Here is a 12,114-nt window from a genome sequence, read left to right on the forward strand (position 1 = left end):
GAATTTGTTCCCTGGCCCAGCCACACTTGGCTTGACAAACTTAACAACTGGATAACCTCTCAGCACTTGTGATTTTCTTCTGCCCCGTTCGCAGATCAAGCAGAGCGACGGCTGGGAAGCACGCAGTGCAAATGGCCAAGGGGTGCCATGTGTCCGTGTGTCATTCAGAAACTCCTCCTTAAAACGTAATTCTTTTTCAACATTTCAGATTTTGGTGTTAGTGCTTTTTTAGCCACTGGCGGCGACATCACCCGCAACAAAGTGAGGAAAACCTTCGTGGGCACTCCTTGCTGGATGGCACCTGAAGTCATGGAGCAGGTAGGGAAGAAAAGGGAAAAGCCTTGTTCAGAATGATTGATCTGCAACTTCTGCTTAAGGACTTTTGGCAGACAAGTGGATAGCTCAGTTGGCTGGAGTGTGGTGCTGAAAACGCCAAGGTTGCAGGTTCGGTCCCCATATGGGGCAACTGTATGTTCCTGCATTGTAGGGGGTCGAACGAGATCAGTGTTTCCCAAACTTGGGTCTCCAGATGCTTTTGGACTACAATTCCCATCATCCCTGACCACTGCTCTTGCTAGCTAGGAGAATAAAGGAAATAAAGATGATAAAGTGCATTCAATACGTTTCCAAGCACAATTCAAGGTGTTGGTGCTGACCTAAACGGCCTCAGTCCAGTATACCTGATGGAGCATCTCCACCCCCATCGTTCTGCCCGAACACTGAGGTCCAGCGCTGAGGGCCTTCTGGCGGTTCCCTCTCTGCAAGAAGCAAAGTTACAGGTAACCAGGCAGAGGGCCTTCTCGGTGGTGGCGCCTGCCTGTAGAACACCCTCCCATCAGATGTCAAAGAAATTAACAACTATCTGACTTTTAGAAGGCAGCCCTGTTCAGGGAAGTTTTTAATATCTGATGAATTATTGTATTTTAGTGTTTTGTTGGAAGCTGCCCAGAGTGGCTGGGAAAACCCAGACAGGTGGGCGGGGTATAAATATTATTATTATTATTATTATTATTATTATTATTATTATTATTATACGAAGGCGATTGAAGGTGCTGTGTTAATATTTCTTTAGAAGAATCTGGGATCATTTCCCTATATTTGGGACAGTTCTCTCCCCTCTCCCCGCCTGCCCGTTCCAGCTGCATAGTACAATATGAAACCACCACTCTTTTAGTGGAAGAAATAGCTTTTTCCTTCCAGAGCAATGCTGAGTTATTGAAACAACACACTCCTGCAAAGATGCCAATTTTTCAACGAGTCCAGGGGCAGTTAATTCCTCCCGTTTGGCCAAAACTCTTGAAGTATAGAGAATACGCAGTGCCTTTTCTCTGCCATTGGGAGAGAAACTCAGTGTTCTGGATAAGATGTTTGGCAATAACTCATTGCCAGAAAAGAAACGGCTTTCTTGGGATGTGGATTATCTCTGCTTGGTGAGAGCAGAGCAGAGCTTCTAGGTATGATTCCAATCTACCGTTAGCATGGAGTTGGATCAGTTTTGTGACCAAGAATGCAGGAAAAGCCTGGAGGCCTATGTAGGTTAACTGGAAAGAAATGCCTTGTTAACCGTCTCTTCACTTTCTAGGTGAGAGGTTATGATTTCAAGGCGGACATCTGGAGTTTTGGAATCACGGCAATCGAGTTCGCGACAGGGGCAGCTCCTTACCACAAATACCCACCCATGAAGGTGAGTCACTGATTGACTAGTTCAGATAACTGTGTTGGTTCCTAGGAATCACCTGTGTTCCCCATCCCCCCAAAAACCCAGCATCCTAGAACGTGCTGCTTCTGGAAGTAAGCGATAACCCGAAGGGGTGGCAGTGGGGAGAGCTTCGGAAGCCTGGGTTTTGTCAATGAGGAAGGAAGTTGGCAAACACGAAGCAAAACTGTATTATCAGAATGCAGAGCCAGCGTCACTGCATACATACCTTGGAACTGTGCTTTACCAAGAGAAAGTCCCGAGGTTTCCCAGAAACTAATCTGGGGTCCCTCAATGAGAAGATTTGTGATGGTGGGTCAAATTCCTGAAAAAATTGCCTGCCTGCTGCTGATCTTCTCTTCTTGAAAGACCTACATTGGCTCCCAGTACGTTTCCGAGCACAATTCAAAGTATTGGTGCTGACCTTTAAAGCCCTAAACGGCCTCGGCCCAGTATACCTGAAGGAGCGTCTCCACCCACATCCTTCTGCCCGGACACTGAGGTCCAGCACTGAGGGCCTTCTGGCGGTTCCCTCACTGCAAGAAGCCAGGTTACAGGGAACCAGGCAGAGGGCCTTCTTGGTGATGGCGCCCGCCCTGTGGAATGCCCTCCCACGAGATGTCAAGGAAATAAACAACTATCTGACTTTTAGAAGACATCTGAAGGCAGCCCTCTTTAGGGAAGCTTTTAATGTTTAACAGACCACTGTATTTTACTACTTGATTGGAAGCCGCCCAGAGTGGCTGGGGAAACCCAGCCAGATGGGCTGGGTATAAGTAATAAAATAATAATAATAATAATAATAATAATAATAATAATAATAATAATAATAATATCACTTGCTTTTGAGACACGCAGCAGCTCAACCCTTCTGAATCTACTCCCCATGCCAAGCAAGCTCTTGATTTCTCACTGGATTCCCGTGTAGACGCTTCCGCAACCCCTCCCTCTTTCCTTTACTTGAAACCTTCCTTCTTTTATCCAGCGTCTCCAAATGGCCCCTCCCAGGCTGCATCTAGAATTCTTGCCTCAATAATTAATGCAACCATTAATATTTCAATTTATACGCTGCTTTTTGACCTTCAGGAAACCCTTGAAGCGGTGAGCTTGAGGAATGATACAGCCCTATTCACAATTAAGAGAAAACTATAAAATCAAACAATTTAAAAGCAGGAGGTGACTTAGCTTTTACGCCAAAAGCATGCAGTAGTCCTCAAACCCTCGACCAACTGAGGCTTTTGACCAAACTAAGAAGGCAAAACAAAGTGGACTACAGTAATGTTAGCAGGAGCACCCCCTAATTCCATCACTGATGTCTGATGTTGTGGTTTCACCTGGCTGAACTGGTTTCCCCCATTTTCCCCATCCTTAACACTTTGTGTGTTTTTCCCCTGTCTTTTTTTCTTTCCAAAAGCATAATTCGTATAAAAAAGCGGGGGGGGGGGAGCTTTAATCCCAAACATGTGTTCATCTAATTGCATCTTATTTTTAAGTTGCCGGGAATTTTGAGCTGGGACCTTCTCTTTTTGGAAACTACCAGATAGACGTTTTGGGTGCTCAATTGTAAATTAAGGAAGTCATTCCTGCTACTCACTCCAGTGTTCAGAGTCAGATGGTGGAGTTGAGGAGGGCAGATGCTTTCAAGCCTCCCTGGAGATTTTCCAAAATAACCTCTCAGTGGTTTGGGAATTAGGATGCTGAACTAGACATCACCCCAGTAGAATCCAGCAAGTCTTTATACATACATACATACATACATATATATATATATATATATATATATATATATATATATGTCTGCTGAAGGCTATAAGCTGCTTGCCACCTTCCTTTTGCTCAAAGAGGCCATGGCATCTTTTTCAAAGTGACAGCGCCTGCTTAATGAACTTGAGGTTTGTCTTGGTGCTTCTAACGGGTGCAATTGTTTCAGGTCTTAATGTTGACGCTACAGAACGATCCGCCCTCGCTGGAGACAGGTGTGCAGGATAAGGAGATGCTGAAGAAGTATGGAAAGTCTTTTAGGAAGATGATTTCACTGTGCTTGCAAAAAGACCCCGAGAAAAGGTGCGCAGCAAACCGTCTTGTTTCCACCCATTGTGAACCAGCATTGCTTGATAAAAGCTTATTGTGAGAGTGGGAGACACAGTACAGTGGTACCTTGGGTTAAGTACTTAATTCGTTCCGGAGGTCCGTTCTTAACCTGAAACTGTTCTTAACCTGAAGCACCACTTTAGCTAATGGGGCCTCCTGCTGCTGCCGTGCCACCGGTGCCCGATTTCTGTTCTCATCCTGAAGCAAAGTTCTTAACCCGAGGTACTATTTCTGGGTTAGCGAAGTCTGTAACCTGAAGTGTATGTAACCTGAAGCGTATGTAACCCGAGGTACCACTGTAATGCAAAGAATGCAGAAAAGCAATTTTCTACAGTACTTATAATTTTTAATGCACATTTTTCTTCTTACTTTTAATTCGGCCACTGCAGACTTGTTTGTGGTCAGTGGGTTCCAGTTACATACCCATCCCCTTAGCAAAGCTCATTGAGTCCAGATCTTAGGAGCTCCTGTTAATATTGTCAAAATCTGAACTAAGATGTACACATCAGAAGGAAACAGCAGTCTCTGCCAGAATCCAATTTGGCCTCTTCAGTCAGAGATGGTGCCCAGCTTTTTAAAGATTCCTACAATCTTGTTTTGGCGTAGCAAGAAAAAGCAACTATTGTGACGTCTTCTAATGACACCCTCCTTTTCTTTTTTTTTAATAGACCAACAGCTGCTGAACTTCTAAGGCACAAATTTTTCCAGAAAGCAAAGGTAGGAACTTAGCTTGACCTTTTAAATAAATGAACAAATGATCAATAAATAATATATTTGAAGAGAGGAGCAGTTTACTGGTGTGCAGGTAATAAGAGCTCAATGCAGCAGAGATTTCTCCAAGGTTTTATTCACCAGTGAAATTTCGTCTGCCTTAAGATCTTCCAGGACTTAAGATCTTGTGGCCTGATCTAAAGTGGGTCACACCAGCACCACTAGCACCATAAAAATAAATGGTGAAATGAAACACAGAAAAATGTCAGAAGTCAACAGAGCAGAATTTAGAAATGGGGGAAGTATTTTCACCTGAAGGCTAGTAATGTTGTGAGGCAGAATGGGCTACCTTGGAAATTGTGGTATCGGGGCAGAGATAGACCTTGCCCCAGGCCTCACGAGGCTTTGCTTCACATACAGAAGCAAGCATTCTCCCACAGTTTGCGAAGAGCTAGGACAGGGGCCAGCAACCTTTTTCAGCTGTGGGCTGGTCCACCGTCCCTCAGACCATGTGGGGGGCTGGACTATATTTTTTTTGTGGGGGGGGGGAATGAATTCCTATGCCCCACAAATATCCCAGAGGTGCATTGTAAATAAAAGCACACATTATACTCATGTAAAAACACCAGGCAGGCCCCACAAATAACCCAGAGATGCATATTAAATGGACACATTCTACTCATGCAAAAACATGCTGATTCTTGGACCGTCCGCGGGCCGGATTGAGAAAGCGATTGGGCCGCATCTGGCCTCCGGGCCTTAGTTTGCCTACCCCTGAGCTAGGAGGTTCATGTCAGAACAAATGTTCCTGCAGACAAGACACAATGAGTTCAGCCATTTTAAGGCAGGGAGAGGCCTGCAGTCTCCTGGCAGCTGCGTATGGATTTTGAAAACCCTTGTGGTGAAGTTGAAACCTTGACGCACACTCCTCTCTGCTACCGCCTCAGGATAATTTCTAAGGAGTGTGGCACGGACTACTCTTAGGAAGAATCTAACGTGTTGGCTTTCCAACACTTGTATCAAAGGATCTTCTCGTTCCCTTTCAAGTAACTCGAGAGCTTATCTCTCTCTCACACACATAAGCAATGAAGCTTGAGCCAGACGGTGGCCTTTGAGGAACAGGAGTCGCAAAGTGTCGATTTTATTCCCCTCCATTTCTTTTCCAGAATAAAGAATTTTTGCAAGAAAAAATGCTGCAGAGAGCCCCAACCATCACGGAAAGAGCCAAAAAGGTACAAGTTAAAAGAGTTTGAAGTGGGAACCTGCACACCGCACTTCTTAAATTTTCCATTGACCAGCTCTCTGGTTGCACTAGAAAGGCCACGCTAGAATTCTCTGTATGAAATTCTGTCGGTGACTTTAATGGTGGCTTTGTTGAAATACAGGTCCGAAGAGTCCCTGGCTCCAGTGGGCGCCTTCATAAGACGGAAGATGGCGACTGGGAGTGGAGTGACGATGAGCTCGACGAAGAGAGCGAAGAAGGCAAAGCGGCAATTTCACAGCTCAGGGTGGGCACCAAGAGTCACCGTTTGCCTCTTAAAATTAGCCCCGGAATTGAAAGACAGTCTCTGTTGCGAAAGCTGTTTTAAGGGTGCAGTTAATGCATTGATGGGATTGCAAGAGGGTTTCTCAGTAAAAAATACAAATACCGTATCTTTCGCTCTATAAGACGCACAAGACCACAAGCTGCACCTAGTTTTTGGAGAAGGAAAACAAGAAAAAAAATATTCTGAATCTCAGAAGCCAGAACAGCAAGAGGGATCCCTCCGCAGTGAAAGCAGCAATCCCTCTTGCTGTTCTGGCTTCTGGGATAGCTGTGCAGCCTGCATTCGCTCCATAAGACGCACACACATTTCCCCTTACTTTTTAGGAGGGAAAAAGTGAGTCTTATAGAGCGAAAAATACGGCAAATAAAAATTATTTATTTATTTGGTTTTTCAATTTAAAATTTTACAGAAGTATATCTTACATAAATCATAAAAAAACAAGGAATCGCCATATTTCCCATCAGTCCTGACTGTTCTGCACACTGACTGTGGCTATCAGAAGATGAACTCTGGCAACATATGGGGAGATGCGTGCCCCTTCTCTAAGGACAGGAGAATCTCTCTCTTCGAAAGAGCGCTTCTCTCCCATTTAAGTCTTCATAGCCATTGCCAATGCTTTAGGCTGTTGAGTAAGCATTTCAAACTGAATGAACTCCTGTTATTTATTAAAAACAAATGGTAAACCATTTTGACACCCCTGCTGCAACAGCCTCACCACCTTAAGACCTCTGAGCTCCTCTGCTTCAAAGATCTTCTGGGATCTAAGAATTACTGCCCGCAGTTAGACTTGGAACACATTAAAATGAAATTGTGCCAAAAGCTGCCATTTTCACGGGCACGACATCTGTTGTGGCTTTGCATGCTAATTGCACTTGTCTGCTTCTTCCCCTTTAGTCGCCCAGAGTGAAAGAATCATCACAAAATTCCGAGGTGAGTTATTAACCAGTCATGCATCTTGAAGCACCGGCCTGTCTTCTGTTTTGAAAAGTGCCAAGTTCATTATACGCACACAAATAATAGTAACAATTAAGGTAATGTTTTAGCCCTCTGTTAAGAGAGCGCTGACCTACAGGCTGACTTATGCTGGCTTAAAAAATGGGGCGGCCGCGCTTCAGGACAATAAAATAAGTGTTGCTAGCTTGAAGCAATTGCCAGGCAGCATTTTATATACAAAGATACACGCAACGTGCGATTTTTGCAAACAAATCTCGACTTTTAAGTAATGGAACGATAACTGCTGAAGCCAGTTAAAATATTGGCATTTTTAAATTATGATTTGTAACAAAATCCAGAGCATGTTCTGAAGGTTCATGGAAAGCCACCAGCTTGTGGAAGCTGAAGCAGGTCTGGGTGTAGGTTCCTGGATGTGTGAATGCCAATGAACCACACCACCTTGGGTTCCGTGACACAGGAATGGTGTGGTGTGAATGTAAGATAGTAATAAATTGTGGCACTTAATCCCACTGGCAAGTGTTCAGGGTGGGGGAGTGTGGCACAATGGGCTGGCGAATGTATTTTTCCCTTCCAGTGGGAGGACGGAAATCCCTTCTGGAATAAAGGGGAAAGGCTCCTGAGAGCCAGTGTGGCGTAGTGGTTAAGAGCGGTAGATTCGTAATCTGGTGAACTGGGTTCGATTCCCTGCTTCTCCACATGCAGCCGCTGGGTGACCTTGGGCTAGTCACACTTCTCTGAAGTTTCTCAGCCCCACTCACCTCACAGAGTGTTTGTTGTGGGGGAGGAAGGGAAAGGAGAATGTTAGCCGCTTTGAGACTCCTTCGGGTAGTGATAAAGCGGGATATCAAATCCAAACTCTTCAAATCCAAATCAAGGGAGACGAGGAAGATGGAAGCATCTTCTGCCTTGTAGGCATAAGCCCAAGAGGGCTGTGGAGTTGGCCAGTATTGCATACCAATGCATACTAATGCATTAAATGTAGGGATGTAGGAATTGCTATAAGCAGCAAGGAGTTGATACATAAACAGCAAGGACTCGTAAAGAAACTTTAAATCACTTGTTCCTTGGGCTGGCAGTGTTCAAGCGTTTTGGAATAATAATTGAGTTATCTTTGCTTCATTCGGTCACAAATTCGTAGCTGGTTTTTACCTTCATTGTGTTGGATTTGTTTTATTTTATTTGTTATTGTGTTGAATTTATTTAATTTTATTTATTTATTGAATTTATACCCCACCTTTCTCTCCAAAGAACTCAAAGGCAGCATATGGGGTTTTCCTCATTCAATCCCCACAACAACAACCTTGTGAGGTGGGCTAGGCTGACAGGCAGTGGCCCAGTGAGCCTCATGGCCAAGTGGGGACTCGAACCCTGGTCTCCCAGGTCCTAGTCCGACACTCTAACCACTACACCACCACTGGCTCTTACTTACTTACCTACTTACTTACACAATGCTCTTAGTTACTTGTTCACCGCTTAGGGACAATTGTAATTAAGCGGTAAAAGAAATTGCCTGAATAAGTCAACAAACAAGCAGCTCATCGTTGGTATTTCTGACAGGTGGGCCCCCCTCATTCTCCCATACCCATCTCCTCTCCTTTCTGATTTGCAGCTCTTTCCGCCAGCGGAGCAGCCGGCAAGCCCTTTGCTCAACGTCCCGGCCCAGCCGCCTCAACTACCTCAGCCTGCAGGACAAGCACCCGCACAAACTTCTCCCGCTGTCCCTGCTCCAGCTTCTCAGGCACCTGCAGCAGGAGCTCCTCCACCTGCGCAGGTAAGACCCACCAGAAGCGGAAACAGTTCGTTTTTGCATTTATATCCCACTTTTTCCTCTGAGGAGCTCGAGGCGACACACAGAGCTCTCTTCCTTTGCAGTGTATCCCCACAGCAATGCTGAGAGCCAGTGGCTGGCCCAAGGTCACTGGCCCAGGGAGCTTCCTGGACAAGTGGAAATTTTAACCCTTGTCTCCCAGGTCCTACTTTGGCACTCTAACCCATGAGTAGGCAAACTAAGGCCCGGGGGCCGGATCTGGCCCAATCGCCTTCTAAATCTGGCCCACAGACGGTCCAGGAATCAGCGTGTTTTTACATGAGTAGAATGTGTCCTTTTATTTAAAATGCATCTCTGGGTTATTTGTGAGGCATAAAAAGGTAAAGGTAAAGGGACCCCTGACCATTAGGTCCAGTTGTGACCGACTCTGGGGTTGTGGCCCTCATCTCGCTTTATTGGCCGAGGGAGCCGATGTACAGCTTCCAGGTCATGTGGCCAGCAAGACTAAGCCGCTTCTGGCGAACCAGAGCAGCACACGGAAACGCCGTTTACCTTCCCGCCAGAGCGGTGCCTATTTATCTACTTGCACTTTGACATGCTTTCGAACTGCTAGGTGGGCAGGAGCAGGGACCGAGCAATGGGAGCTCACCCCGTCGTGGGGATTCGAACCACCGACCTTCTGATCGGCAAGTCCTAGGCTCAGTGGTTTAACCCACAGTGCCACCCGCGTCCCTATTGTGAGGGCGTTAATTATTTCCCCCCCCAAAAAATATAGTCTGGCTCCCCACAAGGTCTGAGGGACAGTAGACCGGCCCCCTGCTGAAAAAGTTTGCTGACCTCTGAGTCACTAAACCACACCATAAGACCAGCGGGGAAAAGGGTTAAGCAGCTGCTGTCCATACTGCTTTGGCTATAAAACAAGTACATGCATTCCTTCTGGCGAAGAGGCCGTGAATTGCAAAGTTCCTGGCCGAAATGTCCATTCAGCGACGAGCAAAGTAGGTGGTCTAGCCGCCCCTCTTTTTTCCCAGTCTCCTGGTCTGCGAGACAGGATCGAGAGCAGCTGACCCACCCTATAGGGCTGCTTGGAGAGACCTTAGGACCTTTCTGCGCAAAACCCATCACCACCCCAATGTCCTCTGCTTTTCGGGCGACGGAGTGTTTTAATGCAAGCCCTGCCTTTTGCAGAGGGCGTGGAACTCAGCGGAGGAGCAGCCAATGAGATGGCTTTCCTCACCCAGGGCGAACTCCTGCCAAAACCAGCCCGTTCTGGAGCGTGTCCCACTGCTTGCGGATGCTCTGGAGGCAGTCGGACGGCGATTGCTCATGTATTATAGCAAATAGCTGTCCTTGGAGCCGGGGTGAGGCCTGCAAGGCTGGAGGGGCGGGGGAAGCTTCCTCACCCCGTGATCCTAATAGGCCTGCTGGGAATGGTCCGGCGGTGATTTGTGGCCAGAGCAACACTCGAGGGCTTCAGCGTTTTTCCTAGAAGTGTTTTCATGGCTTTTTGGGAAGGAGGCTATATATAAACCCCTCTGCGCTCACTGGGCTCGTGTTCTCTCCCTGACAGCCCATTAATCTTGGGGAGACAAACCTTGGCGCCCTGCGTTCCTGGATTCCAGCTGGCTGAAATTAAATAGGACGGACTTGGCTTAGGGTCTGCAGATGTTCTCTGTGTGAGCAGGCCCAGCAATTAAACGCTTGAGGGAGCCCCCGGCCTCCGCTTTGAAACAATCCCTCAATGTGCGTGGTTTTGCTTCTCTGCCACTTCCCAGCAGCTGGAAGGTACGGCAGCTGTGGCTTCGCTGACGTCAAGGGAGCGCGATGTGGCTCCCCAGCGCAGGATTTCAGGGAATCTCTTAATCTCATCCCCCTTGTGACCTAGGCGGCCATTTGTGGGCTGCGTCTGATCCGCGTCCTATCTTCTTCTACCCCCCCCCCCAAGCTCTATTTATGGCTCCTGTATATCAAGGAACCACTTCTAAGCTTGTAGGCACCTCTCCTCTTGTGGAACTAGGCTGGGCCAGTGGTTGTGGGACCACCCTGGGAGATTTTGAAGCATAGGAAGTTGCTTTATACCAGCTCAAAGTATTTGTCCCCTTGGCCTGCGTATTTATCTGCTCTGACTGGCCTTATGAGGAACGGTTGAAGGAGCTGGGTATGTTTAGCCTGGAAAAGAGGAGACTGAGAGGAGTTATGGTAGCCACCTTCAGATCTCTAAAGGGCTGTCACATGAGCCCAACACAGGGCCTTTATGTTAGCCCTACTGAACATTTCCCCCTCAACTTTCCTCAAGGGCAGATATTTAAACATCCTCAGAAATGATAGACATGGTGGGTGTTCTTTAAATCCTTTTATACTGTCCATTGTACACCTAGTTACGCAAACACATGCTATCCCCCTTTTTGGGTAGTCTAACATCACGACACAATGAAAATAACAGATTCCGTCTGTCAGACATTAACCCGGAAGTAACTGCAAGGGTGGCTAAGTTTCTGTCAATAGTATCTCTTAGAGTGGTGAATGGCCCCTCTCACAGGTGCTTATAATATCAATGGAAACAGTTGGTAACCGCCTTCAATTTTAACCTGAAGATTGCCACTTACCCAATTTTAATTTGTTTGAATTAATTGTGGGATGTATCTTAATTTATTGATCACTTGTTTTATGCATTGTCTTATTTGTATGATCTTAGCCACTCTGAGGAGCCTCTCGACCTGGAGTCTGAATGTGGCCCTCCATCCCCTCAATCTGGCCCTTGGGAAGTCTCCCCAGGCTGTGCTTCACTCTAGATGTCCCTCGGAGTCCCTTTTAACTCTACAATTCTCCAATTTTCTGGGTCTTAGGCAGAGGTGTTCTCTACCAGCTGCTCCCTGAGATCCATAGACTGGAGGCACCAGATATTGCACCTGGAGCCTCCTGCACGCAGAGCATGTATCCTGCCACTGGCCTGCAGCCTCTTCCCCTTAAGGACAGGGATGGGGAGACCGTGACCCTCTAGGTGCTGCTCGGTTCCGACTCCCTTTGTCCCTGAACGTTGGCTGTGCTGGGTGGCAGTTGGAGCCAACAACATCTGGAAGGCCATTTGTTCTCCATCCCTGAACGAAATCAGCTGTTAAGCGAAGAGGGCGCTGATGCAGTAACAAGCGCTTCAGACCTATGTTGAAATGAATAGAGTTGGCAGGTGCCTGAAAGTCTGAATACCCACATCTCCTTGCAAACAGGGGCAGCCACCCATCAGCCCCTGCCCCAGTGTACAAAGCTGAACATACTCAATCCATATTAGAATATAGCACCTGCAGTAAGTATGTGCTCTGTGGAAAGTCTTGTTTAATCATTGTGATTTT

At 46.7% G+C, this 12,114-nt stretch overlaps 1 protein-coding gene across 2 annotated transcripts in view; it reads left to right on the top strand.

Moving 5' to 3' along the window:
- OXSR1 (oxidative stress responsive kinase 1) overlaps window positions 1–12,114 on the top strand; it is an 87,049-nt gene that overhangs the window by 62,001 nt on the left and 12,934 nt on the right. For both annotated transcript variants that reach the window (XM_083467037.1, XM_083467036.1), the window contains exons 6-13: window positions 209–318; window positions 1,583–1,684; window positions 3,627–3,760; window positions 4,456–4,504; window positions 5,665–5,730; window positions 5,884–6,006; window positions 6,940–6,975; window positions 8,609–8,770. In XM_083467037.1, coding sequence (XP_083323163.1) covers window positions 209–318; window positions 1,583–1,684; window positions 3,627–3,760; window positions 4,456–4,504; window positions 5,665–5,730; window positions 5,884–6,006; window positions 6,940–6,975; window positions 8,609–8,770 — 782 coding nt within the window. The remainder of the gene's footprint in view (window positions 1–208; window positions 319–1,582; window positions 1,685–3,626; window positions 3,761–4,455; window positions 4,505–5,664; window positions 5,731–5,883; window positions 6,007–6,939; window positions 6,976–8,608; window positions 8,771–12,114) is intronic.

This window comes from Podarcis liolepis, assembly GCF_965112155.1.
Source record: "Podarcis liolepis genome assembly, chromosome: 12".
In the NCBI taxonomy this organism is placed as follows: domain Eukaryota; kingdom Metazoa; phylum Chordata; class Lepidosauria; order Squamata; family Lacertidae; genus Podarcis; species Podarcis liolepis.